The sequence below is a fragment of the Calidris pugnax genome, unplaced genomic scaffold, assembly GCF_001431845.1.
Source record: "Calidris pugnax isolate Ruff unplaced genomic scaffold, ASM143184v1 scaffold317, whole genome shotgun sequence".
NCBI lineage: Eukaryota > Metazoa > Chordata > Aves > Charadriiformes > Scolopacidae > Calidris > Calidris pugnax.
The window spans coordinates 1,382,297-1,400,541 of record NW_015091111.1 but is presented as its reverse complement, the minus strand read 5'-3'; the positions used below and the strand labels follow the sequence as shown (position 1 = coordinate 1,400,541).

Here is an 18,245-nt window from a genome sequence, read left to right as displayed (position 1 = left end):
GATATTTAGTAGCCCTCAGGACACTGGCTGTGGGAGAGAGAAGGGTTACACCCTAAAAGTAAAATAGGATGGATGGATGGAGGGACGGATGGATGGATGGGTGGGTGGGTGGGTGGATGAGTGGTGGGGTTGAAGGACGGATGGATGGGTGGACGGATGAGTGAGTGGGGGGTGGATGGACGGATGGATGGGTGGGTGGGTGGATGACATGGGACCAACCATCATCAAAAAGCCCAAGATGGAGTGGCTCCTGTGTCCCACCGCCGGCAGGCAGACGGCGGTAGGTTAGAGGGGAGGAGTGAGTGGAGAGGAGTCCATGCTTGGGGTGGCAGGTGGACCCCCCCCTTGCCTACCTCGCCTTCCTGAGTGCCTCTGTACAGCAGGCGTGAGGCTCTCGCTGGATCACAGTATCAGAGAATCATAGAATCATTCAGGTTGGAAAAGATCCTTGGGATCATCGAGTCCAACCATCTATCCTACTCTACAAAGTTCTCCCCCCACCATACCCATTTGCAGGGAACTACTGGAGGGAGTCCAACGTAGGGCAGAGGTTGCCCGAGCGGCAGGAAGCGCGGTGGCTTCTCTTTTCCTGCAGAAATGGGGCACCAGCCTCATCACTGCTGTTGTGAGGGTGCACCCCAATCACTGCTCATTCAGGATCCTGTGGGGACTCTCAAAGCGTACATGCTAGAAGAAGCTGTGACATGTGGCAACCAGAGCCTGATGTGTGCTCGTCCAAGGGGTCATTAGGAAACAAGACCTTTGGTCTTGGCCGTCGCTATGTCATGGCTTGAGCCGTCCGGCGTGCACACCCGCTTGGTGCTGGTGGAGTGGGTCATGTCCAAAATCTGTCCTGCAGCCGCCTCTGTGCAAATATGGGCCAGGGGCCAAAGATTTGGTTTGGCCTTAACTTTTCTAAGTTTAGTTTGAGAGGTGGGTAGCGTGTCCCCAGGTTACTGAGGCAGCTGCGAAGGCAGGCCTCTTCTGGGGCGTGGGAAGCAGCCAGGGGAGGGCAAGGATGCTGACTTTAGCAACCCTCTGCTGGAAGGCATCAAGTCATGACCATAAGCCTTATGAGGAGAGGCTGAGGGAGCTGGGGTTGTTCAGGCCAGAGAAAAGGAGGCTGAGGGGAGACCTTATCGCTCTCTACAACTGCCTGAAAGGAGGGTGTAGGGAGATGGGGGTCGGTCTGTTCTCCCAAGTGACAGGCGACAGGAGTAGAGGAAACGGCCTCAAGCTGCACCAGGGGAGGTTCAGGTTGGCTATTAGGAAAAATTTTTTCACTGAAAGGGTTATTAGACATTGGAATGGGCTGCCCAGGGAGGTGGTTGAGGCACCGTCCCTGGAGGTGTTCACAAGACGGGTTGACATGGTGCTGGGGGACATGGTTTAGTGATTTTTTTTTTGTCAGAGTGAAGTTGATGGTTGGACTAGATGATCTTGAAGGTCCCTTCCAACCTAGATGATTGTATGATTCTAAGTCTTTTCCCAAGCGTTGGTATGTTTTTCTTCCTTTTGCCAACAAGATGTTATTTGCTAATGCTGGTGTAAGGTTGCAATTAGAGAACGTTGCAGGAGTGTGAGTTGGTTGAGTGAGGGCAAGGCGGGCAGATGTTGGTATCTCCTCTGCTTCAGTGGCATCAGCACTCTGAAGAGTGTGTTCAGCCAACTGCCTTTTTATCGCTTTTGACTTTTTGCATCCTGCTGCTGGCTTCCTGAGGAAAGATTACGGGGGAAGGGGAATTCTGCTTTGTTAACGGGCTTAATAATTAAACAATTGAGTGTGGCAAGTGGAAGACACATCACGGTCTGTTGCACTGCCAAAAGGAGTTGCAGCAAATAATGCACACAGGAACTATTTCCAAGGAAAAAAGTCACAAGATCGTGAAGTACTTCCTCTCCCAGCCCCCAGTATATATATCTATAGAGTCTCACTTTTTAAAATAAAGTCTAGAAATTAGACAGAAGATAGTTTTCTGGCTTGAGAATTAGTTTTAGTTATTTTTCTTAACGTTTTCTCTCAGGTACATGCATCCCTTGCTACAGGGCCCAGGCAAAAAAATAGCGTTTTCTACGAAATTCGCACCTATGATATTAAGCCGTCAAAGATGAAGGATTTTGTGGAGCTGGTCAACAAGTACTTCCATCTTCGCACGGCTCACTCGGAGCTGGTGGGATTCTGGTCTGCGGAGCTGGGAGCAATGAATAAGGTTGTCCACGTGTGGAAGTACGGTATGCCCAGCACCCCTTCCCCCTGCTCTGCTCGCCCCGTGCTCCCTGCCTCCCAGGCAAGAAGGCAAAGGGAACACTTACCCAGCTTCTATTTGTTGCTCTCACTGTAAGAAAATATATATATATATAAAAATAAAAGAAATAAATTGTTCCTGTACTGATGATTACTGAAAAGAACACTGCAGAGCCTGTCAGGACAATTTGGACATGTTGGGGTGAGAGAGTTATAGCTGTTCTTAAACAGAGGTCTCTGCTCAAAACAGGTGTAATAGAGGAATTGCAGCACAGTGCTGCAGTTCGTGGTAAGTATTTCTAATTTAGGGCCCGTTCCCGAACCACAGATGTCTTCAGGATTTCAAAATGGACTGAAAAAACGTTGAGACCTCCTTAGGAACATAATACATATAAATGCAGATAATCTATATGCAGCCTCTGTATGTTTATATGCGTGTGTAATTGTTCTCAATTACACCCCATTTTTAATAATCTACGAGAAACTTCTAAAATGGTTAACTAAGGAAAAACTTAACAGTTTCCGTTTCTTTCCTAATGGTGTTTCCATGTGTAAGGTACAACATAATTTCTCCTTGATCCATCAGACCTCTGCTTATATCTTTCTAGTGGTTAATCAGTATACTTTTCTCTTGGTCCCAAGATAACTGCTGTTTCTCAAGGCTTTTCCCCATTCTCAGATGCTGGATTTTTCTCTTGAACTGTTGAAATCTGTCTATAGACTGCTTAGGATGCCACTGCAGCCTGAACAATTGAAATTCAGACATTCTTAATTCAGTGGATTTGTGGAAAAAGTTCTGGATTTGGGGCATTTAATAACTTTTTATGTAGCTGAACAAACAAACATTACTTCTACACTTGTAATTTTAATGTCATTTTATATAAACGGAAACTTATGTTTTTCTGCATTTTCTCTTGGTAGGCTAATATTCCTTCTGAATTTTCTTTCCTACTTCACTTCCTTACACACTGTGCTTTTTCCGAATCTCCTTTTCCTCAGTAAGAGTTGCCACATCCAATCATCCCTGGATGCCATATATGAATCTTTCACTTTACTTTTTTATAAACTTCCTTGGAAAATCTGGTTTGGCTTGAAACCATTTAAATCTGAGAGCTAAAGCAAAGATATTTGCAGAATTTAAAGGCAACTTACCACATCTGCTTCGAGCTAATATGCTGTATAAAAAGACCACTTGCAAACTTATCTAAGTGCAACTTGCCTCATAATTATACCTTTTGTTTGAGTCTCATGTGATGTTAAGTGCATTTTTTTTTTTTTTTTTTTTTTTCCCCCTTTCTTACAGAGGATTTTGCCCACAGAACAGCAGTCCGACACGCACTAGCCAATGACAAGGACTGGCAGGGAAAATTCATCTCCGCAGCTCTCCCCTTGATGGAAAAGCAGCACAATGAGGTTGCGTATCTGGTTCCCTGGTGTCAGATTGGGAAGCCTCCAAAAGAAGGAGGTGAGCTTATCTTCTCTTTTGCTGATAAAGTTACTGATGCTGATGGACTAACAAAAAATGGCTTAAAGTTTAAACAAAGTATTACACGGTTTTATAACCCTTTATATAACAAGCGCGTGTACATACACCCATGTGAAAAAGGTGACATAACACAGATGAGGCACAAGGTTTTTAAGAAGGATTTTACACTGACTTACATCAGTAACTGACTACAGCCCTGGTCGTTAAGGTTGTGAACAGGTGTGTGAATTGCCTAAAGGAACATGCAAAACAGCAGCGCCATAATAGTGGTCAGAGCAATCTTCCTGTACTTGCACTGTCATCTACCAGAACTTGAGCAAAGCATTTTACACTGTTCCACATGACATCCTTGTCTCTAAATTGGAGAGACATGGATTTGACAGATGGATCTCTTGGTGGATGAGGAACTGGCTGGACGGTCATACTCCAAAGAGTTGCATTCAACTGCTTGATGTTCAAGTGGTGACCAGTGATGAGTGGTGGTCCTCAGGGGTTGGTTCTGGGACCAGTACTGTTTTAACATCCTTGTTGGTGACATGGGCAGTGGGATTGAGTGCCCCCACAGCAAGTTTGCTGATGGCACCAAGATGTGTGGTGTGGTTGAAATGCTGGGGGGGAAGGGACGGCATCCAGAGGGACCTGAACAGATTTGAGAGGTGGGCCCATGTGAACCTCATGAAGTTCTACGAGGCCGAGTGCAGGGTCCTGCATGTGGGTTGGGGCAATCCCAAGCACAAATACGGACTAGGTGGAGAATGGATTGAGAGCAGCCCTGAGGAGAGGAACTTGGGAGTGTTGGTTGATGAGAAGCTTAACGCGGCATCCAGAGGGACCTGAACAGATTTGAGAGGTGGGCCCATGTGAACCTCATGAAGTTCTACGAGGCCGAGTGCAGGGTCCTGCATGTGGGTTGGGGCAATCCCAAGCACAAATACGGACTAGGTGGAGAATGGATTGAGAGCAGCCCTGAGGAGAGGAACTTGGGAGTGTTGGTTGATGAGAAGCTTAACGTGACCCAGCAATGTGCGCTTGCAGCCCAGAAAGTCAGCTGCATCCTGGGCTGCATCAACCTAAACCATACTTTGATTCTATGACTTTATGAGCTGTCAATGGGAGTACACTGCCTGGAGACACTAAAGAAAATGATTATTCTCTTTCACAGATGTCTTTCTCTTTTATCAATTTGCTTGATATTACTGCTTTTGCAACAGTTTAGAAAAAAAAAACAAAACCAAAAATAATCCCTACTTTTTAAGGATGCATGCAAGTCAAGCACACTTGTAACAATCTTCAGGTTAAGTGTAGATGTCCTGCCCTGATGTATTTTAATTCTCTCTGTAGCACATGTGGTATTAGTGGTATTGTTCCCCAGTAAACTGTTCCACAGTTTATGAACGTTTGCAGACTTTGCTTCATGGAGTGATTTCAAACAGGCCTTGCTTTAGCCCTCAGCATGTGCATACGTACAGTAATCCTTGTTCTTTATTTCCCTGTGATTCTGATTGCTGTGCTGTTAAAATTCAGTTTGAAAGCAGTCCAGTTTTCTTTTAAAACTGGAGAGCTGCCTTTTCAAACATGTTGGTCCCATTTCAGTTTATCGTCTCCAGCACATTGCAGGAGAATGAGGCTAGACATACATTGCCATGTGGCAAGTGTCTAGCTTCCTATTAAAGTGTCAGCCACTGTGATCTAGAGTAACTGCCAGAATGGAAAAGAGATGGATAACGTGTCTCACAGCAGGACTGGAGTTTTTTCAGCAAATCACAGCGTTTGTCTACACAGAAGGGAGATTGCTTGGCAGAGCAGAGGTGCTGAGCTGGTCCTGGTCTGTTGGTCATGCCCTCAGATCTTGCTGTGACCAATTGCCAGGAGTCAAAGGGGGCTTGTAAGGTCATAAACCACTTCAATGCCAGAAAACACCACCAGTCTTAGAAAAGGCCGCCCTGCATGGTTCAATCAGCTATCCAAATCCTGCAAATGTGCGTGAGCATCTGTGATTGTTGCAGAGTGGTCTGAATATCCCCAAACTTCCAGGCAACACTGAAAGCTGCTAAGCTGGGCTTTGTGTGAAGCCTTCGGTTCCTCAAGTCTCTCCATTTGCACTTGAACTAGCTCCAGTTAGTGAGCCCCTTGGTGTGGTCTTGTGAGCCCCTGGATGCCGCGAGATGTTGTGGGTGTTGTGGTCAGGGAACGGCAGTACTGGTCTCACCATAAATACATCACGGCCCTGACACACTGTTTGAGAACCGGCATATTAATTTGTGTTTCCTGCCTTCAGTTGGTTCTTTCCTTTTTCTTCCAGGAGTATACGAATGGGTTACTTTCCAGATGAAGCCTGGTGGGCCAGCACTGTGGGGTGAAGCATTTCAAGCTGCAATCAATGCTCACATCAACACAGGCTACACCAAGCTGATTGGTGTTTTCCACACAGAGTATGGGTTACTTAACACAGGTAGTGCTCAGTCTCTGGGACAGACTTTGGCATGGGAAGGGGCAGAGGGAGAGGGGCAAGACCTTGTCCAGTATCAGGATTGGCCAGCTTGATGGAAATGTTGGTGTGGATCACCAAAGTCCTGTAAACAGTCCTTGAACCCAGCTTTGTGTGTTGGGTTATAGGCTTAAGCCGGGTGCTGCTATCTTAAAAAACTCAGATCTGATGTTAAAGAGTCAAGCCTTTTAAAGGCTCAGCAAAGGATCATCCCACCGCTTACTGGAGAATTGTTTCTGCTCGCTGCAAGGCACCTTGCAGGTGAAGAGAGACTGCTAGGAGTTACAGTACGTGTTGTGTGGCAGCACAACAGTATTCAGCTGACTTTATTTGTCCATTTTCAGTTCACGTGATCTGGTGGAACGAGAGCCCAGATCACCGGGCAGCGGGAAGGCACAGTGCCCATGAAGATGCCAGAGTGGTAGCAGCTGGTAAGAGATGATGGATCCAGAGAACTCACTAGCATTACCTGCATGCATGCTGAAAAAAATATTATTTCTCGTTATATCCCTGTCTTAATTATATATGCATTTAATTTCAGTGAGGGACAGTGTCAGGTTCTTGGAGTCCCAGCAAAATATGCTCCTGATCCCTCTGCCATGCTCGCCCCTGAAGTAACCTTCTTCTGAAGGATGTAACTGACGGCAGAAAGGACCAGATGGAAGTGCTGTCAGCAAGTGCCGTCACATGGATCGTCATACCCTCATGATCTGAGCCAATTGTTCTTCAGTTTACAGTAAATGGATGCAAAATGCTGATGACTAGCATTTGTAAATCAGTAAAATTTTGCACCCTGATAGCAACTGCTAAAGAGAAGTTTATAGTGATATACCTGTATCTGCAGGAAAAAGAACTCGAGCCATATTGCTTATGGCATGAACCACACTGCACCTATCTTTTATTTTAACCTTTGAAATGCTAATCCTTTTCTGCATAGCTAGATCACTATCAAACCTCTTAAGTGCCCTTTTCCAAAGTTACAGCTCAGGACTGGTATAATTTTCATAACATACTTTTGTAATCCGTGTAATTATCACGCCTTGGCTACTACATACAGGTTTAAGAAGGAATGCCCCCCCCATTGTCTTTTACCCAGATACATTTTAATCAGACTTCTCAGTGGGGTGCTTTGTATTAATTCTGGGTAACATTAAACATCAGTGTGCCTGGAATTGCCCCTAGGAGTTGCTGCAGTGAAGATGGTCAGGTCCCAATGAACCCTGCCACAAGAAGAGCATCCATTCACTTTGTTGTTATAGTTCACTTTGGCCTTTTCTTTGTTCAGTAAACTGTTGCTCAGAACTGTGGATTACACGCATAATGCTTTGCCTTGTGTATTTTAATATTTGTTTATGGTGCTGAAATTGGATTAGCCCTTCTTATTCAACTGTGCAGCCAAACTCAGCTGATCTACATGTCTTTACATTCTTTGAAATACTGTTAAAAGCCAAATAAACTTAGAGAAAGCATGAATTTTTAAGAGCTTGAGCTGTAAACAGTACTCTCTTTAAACTGGGAAATGATAAACCCCATTCTCCAAGTACAGCATTCGGCAGGTCAACAACAATCTTGGTAAGTTGCTTTGGAGCCAGTAAAGCAGAGTGAATGGCAGCAGGGCAGACTGAGAAACTCAAACTTGTGTTTTGCGTACAGTGGTATGGAGCATCCTCTTCTGCACTTCAAAGGGCACCAACTGGCACTTGGGAGGCTTTTCCACAGACATCACTGACCTGCAGTAAGCAACTGACTTCACATCTCTACTGAAGTATCTGTGCAGGCTGTCTCATGACTATTACTGCTTCTGTGAAGTGCATTACCATCTCACAGAAGGCTCTGACAGAGCACAGCTGTAGTCCAAGGTGCATGGATGGGACACAGCTGCTGTGCTAAGGGAGTATAACAGGTCCCAGCTCCCATATCCAAGTCTTCATGCTCTCCTTGCTCCAGCAGAGCCATCTTTAGCACTCTCAGGAGGATCAGAAACCACTGTCTTACACCTTAAGAAGTTGATTTGTAAAATATAAATGGCTGATAAACCATCACATTCAGAATGTTGCTTTATGGCAGTTAACTCAAAGGACTTTTTTAAGCAAGAAAAACATAGGCTGAAAAATGGGACAGCGAACTAACAGGACTTTTTTTTTTTTTTTTCCCCACTTGAATGCAAAAACTAAGCTGTTTTTTTGTTTACTGGGGGGAAAAAAAAAGTAGGTATACCAAGCCCAGGTTTTTTTAGTGAAACTATTTTCCTTGACACCAGCATTGAGCGTGAAAAATACTCAGGATGTTAGAGGTGTACTTTATTCCAAATCTTCTTGTTTTCTGACAAGAGGGTGATAGATCAAGCACATTACCCAAAGCACCAGGTGGAGACACAAGATTAACACAGGAAACACAGGAAATTTTAATTGGCTTCTTATCTCAGGATGAATTTTCTTAATGAGCATAACTTCAAGAATTAGTTGGATTCTGGGATTTAGTTGGTTGACAGTGGGACTACAGGCAGTAGGAAAGCAAAATTTTAAAATCCGTTTTCCTTTGAGCAAATCAGACCATTATTCTGCTTTCATTTGTAAAATGCTGTTCAAAATCAACATAGTATTAATGTGAGTGATCCTCCTGTAATTTGGTATTAGCTAAGTTTAGGGTATTTCACATTCTTTATACTCCAACATAACATTTTCCTTTGTCAGTGAAAACAAGTATAAGGTATTTTTAGCAAAGAGGATGGACAATTATCAATAGTTGCAGCTTGCCACATCTCTCTAATGGAAATATTCAGAGGCAGGTACCAGACTTGGGATTTAAACGTCGAGGTAAGTTTGTTATGCTCTGCAGCTGGATCTGACAGTTACAATGATAACTTTTTTCAGTGTTTGCTGGAGACCTTTCCATTTACTAACTTTAGAAGCTAGAAATAGCACTTGCCTTTCAAATCTTGTGCCACCTCACTTACCTAAAAATAGAATGTGGCTCATGCCAATTTGCAGAGGTACTGGAACTTGCAAAGTTCACAACAACAACCAAAAAAAAACAACAGGCAAAACAAGAGCTGCTAAAAGCACTCCTCAAAAGAACATATGCAAAAACGACACTTTGAAGACCAATGATGCCATAACAGCTTTATTTTTTACTTAATGCAAGGCAATTAGAGTGCCTTTTAATACTTCACATAACAGTTATTAGCAAATACAAATATATATACTTTTTTTTTTTTGCTTTTAATGAAAATGTCCATTTAAGGATTTAACTTAGAAATTTCAGTTGTGAAATCTCTCTAGATTTTTGCAAAGTTAACAGATATTCCAGTGCAAAAATAGATCCCATTACAGATAGCATAAAGTGCTTGGAATGAAGGACCAACTATAATTCAGGAGGGAAGGATAAGCACAAAGTGGTGGTTTAACCATGGGGGAAATACAACTCCTTACTAAAATACAGGTGTACTACAAAGAGGGATGCAACATGTCAATAGTAATAAAGTTTAAAATAAGTTAACACCTCAGTGCAGTTTCATTATCAAGAGTGGTTCATATACTGACTGTATGTGACCCTAGAGTGATTTTTCCCCAACATACACTTACGAGAGTAAATTAGTGGCTGTCTGAACTTATTCCATGGCAAACCTTCATGTGAGAGTTGCGTTATGCTGTCTGTTCAGTGCAAACAAGACAGATCAGCGCTATGAAACAGTTCAGTTAATATCCATGTTTACTGCAACATTTTGTCACAGCTAGCAGACTCCGTATAAGCACGACAGTCACAGGGCAATAAGAATCAAGAATTTCTTTTTGGTGGGCTAAGGAAAGAGTATTAAGATGTAACTTGTTTCCTGTTAAGTCAATCATTTACATGAGCAGTTACACAGAGCAAACCACAGCCCTTTCAGGACCAAATCTGAATCCTCCTAGAACTCGTTCTGGTTCTACATGCATTAGTTTTGTGCAATGCAGAGTTTAAGCCCTTCACTTCGGTGACTTAATGCTGATTTGTAATAGTGATTTTTAGCAGTGGTAAGCCTTCAATACATGCTATTTGTTTCAATGATACCACAAGATACCTGCAGCCTGTTACAGAGAAGTCATGGCTGTAGCTCAGCTGTTCAGTAATTTTTCTGCACCTGGAAGTCTGGTGAATTCATCACCCTGTAACTCATCCCCATAGGGTGACGATGCCATAAAGGTAATGACTAAGCATGTTTTTAGTGAGGTATACCAATCCCCATTACACTCCTTTCTCAATCCCCTTAGCAATGTATTATACAGAGAAAAAAAAAAATAGTATGAAAAAGGCACTTTAGCAGAGCATGTATTAAGCTCTTACTTCATCCCAAGGCAGGACATAGCAGGGACCGGGAACTTGTGCTAAATATTTAACTGTTTGTGTATTAAAAATGCTGAATTGGTCAGTATTACCAAGTACACCTGGAAATATGTAATCACCCTTCTTCAGGCTCGTGCCACCCTCGTCACTGTTTGTTGGGCTGCTATGGGCATTCACAGAAGAAAATGGTCCGTGATTGATTCATGGCAGAGTAGCATCAAGAACTAGTGCAGACCCTGTAGGGGTATTTAAGGCAGAGGCACGACATACAGGAATGGCCCAGGAACTGCACATGGGTTCAAACCACATTACGGAACCTATTTCTGAATGTAAAAGCAAGACAGAGGGGCCTGTAAGTGTATTAATGAAAGCATACTCTCCCATGACTGTTGTACAATGTGAACAAGAATTGGTTGTCCATGTAATAGTATCCCCTCTAATATTATTCTGGCTTTGTAAAACTTTGTTGTATTTGTAAAAATTATTGACTGATGTAACACTATTCTTTTGAAGCATCTTATCCTTGAAGGGGATTTTTACTGAAGCAGTTCCAGAGCACTGGAACAGGCTGCCCAGAGAGGCTGTGGAATCTCCTTCTCCAGAAATACTCAAAAATCCACCTGGGTGCGTTCCTCTGGAACCTGCTCTAGGTGAACCTGCTTTGGCAGGGGGGCTGGACTAGATGATCCAACCCCTACCATTCTGTGATTCTGTCACATGTATAATAAAGGTGTATTCTCCAGTTAGGGATCACCTAATGACTGAAACTACACTGCACAACAGAAGCAGAAACTTACACATTAACCTAACATTATATCAGTTTCCAAACGGGAAAAAATTTAGGTGAACAACTTGCAGTAATTGCAGATAGCAGCTGATTGCTAGAGTCTGGAACTTGGTCAGATCATGAATGTAGCTATTGCCGAATGGATAGAATGAGAGCATAGCATTGCAGGCATAATGTAAAGAAATACTGTGGCTACAAAGATCAACTGAAAGCACTTTCAATCCCTAATTATGCTACCTACCTATTTAAAGTCATAAATAATACTGTTAAAAAAAAAATCTACATCTCATTTCTAGTTTTATCTGGCAAAGCCAGAAATGGCAACATGCTTGTGCTAAGCAGTAACTTCAGATGATGGGTACCTTTCTGGTGCAAAGCAGGGGTTAAAGAGCAGATATTACATATCTGAGTGTCATCTCATGATTTAGAATTTGCTCTTGGCATTAGCAGCTTGTACAACTACTGAGTTTGCTGCTGTGGTCCAAACCCTAGGTCTGCTTCTCACCCACTTCCTCCTACTAGGTGTTTGTGCAGCGGCTGCAGTACCTCAAAGGAGCAGGAGAGTACTTAACTACACAAAAACCTAGTCAGAATAGGTTATTGGTTGTGATGCTGGTGGGACAATCCTGTGCATCTGCAGGGTTCACAGTTCTGCATATCACCACTTACTGATGGAGATGTATGGATACGATGGCCTGTCTCTTGCCATCCCATCTGCACAGTACTGCTTTGTGGCCCCAGATTCGTCACCAACTGACCTACGCCACTTTAGGAAAAGCAGCTGGTCAGGTAAGTTTTCAAACCTAAGGCTACAACACCGGTGGTGACTTTTCTTGCCACTGTCTTGGTGCATTCATTGCCAGCAATGGATGTAGCACCAGGAAATTCCCACTCCCGACATGATTGTTTTAAAGACTAAAACATTCATGTCTAAAATATCTATAAATAACCACTGGCCATGATTCCTCAATGAACTATTTTTGCAACCCTAGTAAAAGCATACTGTACAGGACAAGATACAGTATGGTTGAAAGCCCACAGCATTTGATGGGTGCTTTACCACAGCTTCAGAGTTATACTGTAACGAGCTAAGTTCAAGTCTTTCACTTGAGAACAGTACAAGACGACTCCACGAGGCACTGCCCCTGTAAAGGAATTTTGTTTTCATTGCATTGTATTGCATTGCATTGAATGGTTATCAGTAGAGTGTCCAGTTTCTCTTCCTCTAGCTTCTTCTTTGGGAGTATCCTATCCCAGGAAAAGGAAGTTTGCATTCTGCTCATCATTTCTTTGCTGAAATTGGCTCACACACAACTTTCTTTTACCTTCTCATCTTGCAGGAAGGAATTAAGGATTGCAATGTCTACCACAGTCTGGTTTTTGTGCAATGACAGGTCCTTAGTGTGGTCGTCGTCGCTTTGGTCCTTAGCAAAATTTACAAATACCTGCAAGAAAGCAAGCCATGTCACACATCACCCGGCATTTTCATTAATTCAGGGCATCTTATACACTGAGCTTCTTGAACTAGTCCTGCAATTCAGTATTCTTTGCTGAAATAACCTTAAAATATAGGTCTAGTAAGTTGGTAAGAGTATCCCTAACTCTGCACAAAGAAGCTTTTGACAGGCTACTTAAAACTTACTTGGTCAAGTGTGGTCTGAGAAACGGAGTAATCTTCTATGTGGAGTCTCTTTTTGTTCTGGGAGAGAATACTGAATATTCTGGCCAGGGAGGATGGTGAAGAGGGAAGCTGGTACTGCAGCATATTCCGATGCTTTTCCTTCAGGACACTTCCAGGGAAGGCATGCCCAAAGAACTCCTCAACAGGCTTCAGGTCTGGGTTTGCGCCTGCAATTCTCACCACTATGGTGTAACCATCTCCGAACCTGTAAGCAAGAGGGCCAGCACAGGAGTTACGTGCCTTTGAAGGAGAAGTGCAACTTAAAACGCAGCAGTGTTTCCCATAGCCAGAATAGCAAGGGGAATGCTGCATTCCCAAGGAATTGAGTCTGACCGTATCTCCCTAAGAACGCAGGCCACTCTGTGGTGTAAGGGAAAAGAAAATAGCTACCTGTTCTTTAGATGCTGGACGCTGCCCAGACACCGGAACCGCCCATTGACCATGATTGCCATCCGAGTGCACAGGGCTTCACATTCTTCCATGCTGCAGGCAGAAGTACAGTCGTTAGCACCGCAGCGAAGGGCAGAATTTAACACCCAGCCCAAAAGCCAGAGTGTGATACAATGGGGCTGCTACTCGCCTGTGAGATGTGAGCACCACTGATCTCCCCTCTTTGATGACACTCAGGGCACAGTTCCACAAGAAACGGCGTGCTTTTGGATCCATCCCTGTTGTTGGCTCATCCTGCAGAATGTTTACAAAAAACCAGATTACGCTGTTGCACTCTGCTGACAAATACCTCATCTCTGAAATGACCTGTCCGTTCTGATTATGCATACTGGAAGTATTGAAAATAAGCAAGCTTGATTAATTTTCCAAAATAAGAAAATAATTTATGCTCCAAATATTAAATTAGAAAGCATCTTTTTCAGAACTGAGAAGTACTGCTTATTCCGCAGTTAAAACATGTTGAACTATCCAGTTCTAAAACAAGTTGAAGTCAATTAGCTTGTTTGAATAGAGCACTAGACTACTTTCTCCTGCACTATGAACTTTAGCAATCCTAAGGTTTGTCCTTGATTTTAATCTAAAAATCCCAAAATGTTTATTTCCAATTTTTGACTGAATTATTAAAAACAGGAGTGATTCTCCTGCACAGTAAGATTCACTCATGTTCAGCAGGAAGGCTGTTTTTTGCAGGTACAGAAATCTTTGTTGCAATACTAAGTTGGTGAAGATGCTACACAGCTGGCAGTTTGGCATTGTGTTTGCCACTTCCCCTGTGATTTTTCAGATCTGGAAGACTAGAGACACATTATAGCTTGCACCTACATTCAAATAGGGAATCTTAACTTCCATGTGCTCTTTGCTCAAGTGATTAATGATGTATTTAACCATTAGTTGGCTGTGAAATATTTAGTCTTCATTTGAACCTGATTTTTCTGTCTTCCAAGGGAAATAGTAATAAGCAAGGGTTGCAGACTTACCAGGAACACCACAGGTGGCCCTCCAATGAGGGCAATGGCTGTGGAGAGCTTGCGCCTGTTCCCTCCGCTGTAATTCCCAGCATATTTTTCTCCATATTTCACAAGGCCCAGTTTCCGAATCGCCCACTCGCCAACCTAAGAGACAGCACAAAAACCTTCTTGAATCAAGCATAGCAACATCTACACAGATGCTAATAGCTATTATTATTTGGCTTTAAAAACATTTTTCAGAAGGACCGCTCATGGAAGGATCTAATGTGGCACAGATACGGTTTTCTAAACACCCTGTTCACCTCTGTATCAGGATAGATGCAATGCTGTCCCTGGGAGGCCAGCAAAATTGAATGGGTGCAGCTTATTTGCCAGTGAACATGAGTTCACTATAAGCTGAGTCACGTTAACCACCACTGTAGTGCTCGAAGCAGCACTGGTTTAGCTAACTTTCCAGTTTCTGTGGGCTTGCAGCACACAGGTCAATACTGACACACAGAAATCCCACTGTGGTGCATCTCAGCCCTTCAAACATATGGGGGAGGGTCTGGTTTGTTATTCAAGAGTATTTTACTACTGAAGCCAGTATGAGGTGCTGTTGCCCTGGGGATTAAAAAGCGTTAGGGGGAAGAGATTCCGCTAGTACTCAGATCATATCCAGAACTGGGTCCCTTTTTATATGGGGTTGGTGGGAACATCACGCAGGGGAACTCATCAGCACCTTCAAAGGAGCTTGCAGCTTTCACCCATCATCACTACTCTCAAAGAGGGACTCAAGCTACCTGGACATACCCTAGGCACCAGATCTGGCCCCATCCAAAGCACTGGGTACAGATGTCATCCCTCCTGCCTACAGCAGCTCCTGTGCCTCAGCACCCAGGACACAGTGAAAACTGCTGTTAACTCAAAGAAACAGCACTGAGAAGGGTGCTGTATGGTACTGGCAGCTGTCATTAATTGCCTAGACACTGTTAGTGTAACCCCACGTCTGAATGCTGAAATAGCAACACTTCAGTGACGCAGCATGATCAATTGGAAAGATGTAACAGCCAGCATCAGGCTTCCATTAAGCTGTAGAGTGCTTGCTCCCTGGAACTTTGAAAAATTAACTCTTGACAGCAGGTGAGCTTCTGTAAGACCTGCAGCTCCACAGCCTTTAAACTCTTAAAGGAAAGAAGTCACTCGGTAGAGAAGTGCATACACTATGAGAACGCGGGACCCAAAGTATCTGCCCTTCACTTTAGCACTCTTTTGTAAGCAGCACTGAAAAACCGCAGTGAGTATGGTTTGCCTCGGAAGGAAAAGAAGGGCAAGATTTCACCATACAGTATCTTCAACAGCCTCACGTCGTGGCACTGCATGTGTTGCAGGGAGAGTGTATGCAAACAGGAAGAGCTGGTCACCAGGGTGGGTCCTATGGCCTTTCATTTACCTTGCAGACTTCTTTCTCTGGAACACCTCTCAGGAGCGCGAAGAACTCCAAGTGCTCTCGCCCTGTCAGCAGTTCATTAACAGCATCAAACTGTGGGCAGTAGCCCATATTCTGATGGACTTCTTGGATGTTGGACAAGATACTGTAAAAGAAAAAATACCCCTTTGTTAGGATTTCACAAGTACACACTTCTATTTTAGGTGTTAAAAGAAGTAAAGTGAAACAGTGGTTTTTGTACTAACTGAACTAACAAAAATACAGGACCCCAGAAATCAGTCTTGGCCAAATGCTTTTTTCCCCCTCTCTCCCTGTTCCCCCCTTTTTTGGAAAATATGACATTTAAACACAAGAGGGCAGGTACAAGAAGTGACTACCAGACTAAGTTTTCCTTAGCTGCTGAAGTACTTTATCAGACTTAGCAAATGGCTGAAACACATGCCAGGAGTTGAAAAAGGGAAAAGTGGGGCAGGGTTTACACTTGCTGGAAATGGAACAAAGGCTGTGAGAGCTGAAGGAAAAAGCAGCAAAGGGCCTGTTTTGACACAAAGCAGAGGGAAGATACATGGTCTTTCACCTGTTTCCTTTGAGGAAAGCTTCTCCTCCTGTCACATCTGTATCACCAGTTAGCATCTTAAAAGTTGATGACTTGCCAGCACCATTAACCCCCAGGAGTCCAAAGCACTGAGGATACAAAAGAGCAGATGAGCACAGTGTATTTGAGAACAGGATTAAGCTACATCATTTTCAGCACTGACAAGATGGGAAGGAGCAAACTTGACTCTCAGGACAGCTAGAGGGAGTGAGCGTCCAGTACATTTTCAGAAAAAAAAAAGCTTCTGGACTTTCATTTTAAGAGGCTATGAAAATGACCAAGCTGTGGTATCCCCTTAGTACAGTGCCACCACGGCATGCCAAACTTTGGAGCGTACAAGAGTTTGGCCTCTGGTCCCAGACACTGAGAGTTTGGTATCTTCTTCAAAGGCAGACACACACAGAATCAGAAACTGCTTCAACTTCCAGGCAATTTCCTCTGATGTAATTTTAACATCATCTGTTTCTGATCTCACCTTATCCTTTGCTGTCTATTGCTCTTAAATACTGCAGTAACAGCAAAGGACTTGATTTGACAAGATAAGCTTACCTCTCCAGGGGGTATTCCAACGCAGATCCTATCAACTGCTGGCTTTCGTTTCATTCTATAAATCTGGAAGCAGAAGAAAAAGAATAAGAAGGACCATGTCAAAGAACTATAGTTAGAGCCATACATATTCAACACTACAAACACAGTCCACTCTTGACCCCACTAAATTCCTCTGAATGAGGCTTCTGGTGAACTGCATGGTCTTGTGCCAACACAGAACTCTTCTGTCACCTTGGTTAGTTCCTTGATTTCCAAGATGTCACTCTGTCCTCCTCCACTAATTATCCTCTGTCTCTCTCTGGTTACATCCTCATCTTCATCATTCACAGGAGGCAGCTTGGCATAGACAGGCCTGGAGAGAGCAACATGATAAAGCCTTAGCAGACGATGACAGGGCCTCCATAGTTAATATTCTCCCCACTTTATGGGGGACACTAATGAAAACATGACCTGCCCGCAGCAGTGAAGTGGAGCAGACAACCTACCTGGGTTTGATGAAGAACCTGTACTGGATAAGTACTGTGATGAGGAAGAAGACAACGCCCTCTACTGCCATTGCAAAGAGGTTCCTTCCCACCAGGTCCCAAGACAGAGGAGACACAAAACGGTTTTCTCCTGCCAAAATGAGATGAGAAGCAAAGTCACCTTTCCAGAGAAAGGGGAGTGGACTAGTGTTTCTTCCTGCAGAGCTCACCAAGTTCGGCAGCAGGGCAACTGGAAAGCAGCCAGTGGGATGAGGGAAGGGACAGGCCACACAAGGAGCTAGCTGTAGCTGCATGTGCATTTCTTTTTGTAGCAAAGTTGGGACTCAGGCCCAGAGAATTCAGTCTGCCAAAGAAGAGCTGGCCCACCTTCCCAAAAGGTTAGTGTAGCACAGAAAGACTGACTCATGCCTGGCAGTTGCATCTGAGAAAAAAAAATAAATATCCAGCTTTCCAGAATCTCAGCCACTCCTTACGCTTGGCCTAATGATATTCTCCATACAGTTGGCTTTATGCCTTTTTATTTAATGCCCCTAATAACTCATGACTCTGGAAATCTATCTGCCAGGCCCTCTTCAGTCCTTGTAAGAGCCTAAGGAGAACAGCTGCGGAGACTTGCTAGCTTTGATCAGATCTGTGCTGCAAATTGTGCATTTTCAGTTCCTGAAAAGCCAGAGGAGCAAACGATGCTCATTCAGAGCAGCCTCAAGCTTTCCCTGTTCAGTTCAGACCACTGCCCCTGTGATACACGCTCTCACTTAC

The 18,245-nt window shown here is 43.7% G+C and overlaps 2 protein-coding genes across 3 annotated transcripts in view; one reads left to right on the top strand and one right to left on the bottom strand.

Moving 5' to 3' along the window:
- Nucleotides 1-2,007: 2,007 nt before the first annotated feature.
- On the top strand, nt 2,008-7,699 carry NIPSNAP3A (nipsnap homolog 3A (C. elegans)). The gene is made up of 5 exons (XM_014958098.1): nt 2,008-2,232; nt 3,549-3,710; nt 6,034-6,183; nt 6,564-6,650; nt 6,761-7,699. Exons 1-5 carry the CDS (start codon nt 2,109-2,111, stop codon nt 6,835-6,837), a joined length of 600 nt encoding a protein of 199 aa, XP_014813584.1. The 5' UTR covers nt 2,008-2,108; the 3' UTR covers nt 6,838-7,699.
- A 1,615-nt stretch (nt 7,700-9,314) lies between these two features.
- Nucleotides 9,315-18,245, bottom strand: part of ABCA1 (ATP binding cassette subfamily A member 1) — a 99,549-nt gene continuing 90,618 nt past the window's right edge. For both annotated transcript variants that reach the window (XM_014958135.1, XM_014958136.1), the window contains exons 41-50: nt 17,487-17,616; nt 17,233-17,353; nt 17,002-17,064; nt 16,435-16,541; nt 15,861-16,002; nt 14,438-14,572; nt 13,591-13,694; nt 13,401-13,493; nt 12,972-13,215; nt 9,315-12,774 (exon numbers count right to left, since the gene is read on the bottom strand). In XM_014958135.1, coding sequence (XP_014813621.1) covers nt 12,634-12,774; nt 12,972-13,215; nt 13,401-13,493; nt 13,591-13,694; nt 14,438-14,572; nt 15,861-16,002; nt 16,435-16,541; nt 17,002-17,064; nt 17,233-17,353; nt 17,487-17,616 — 1,280 coding nt within the window. In that variant the 3' untranslated portion in view covers nt 9,315-12,633. The remainder of the gene's footprint in view (nt 12,775-12,971; nt 13,216-13,400; nt 13,494-13,590; nt 13,695-14,437; nt 14,573-15,860; nt 16,003-16,434; nt 16,542-17,001; nt 17,065-17,232; nt 17,354-17,486; nt 17,617-18,245) is intronic.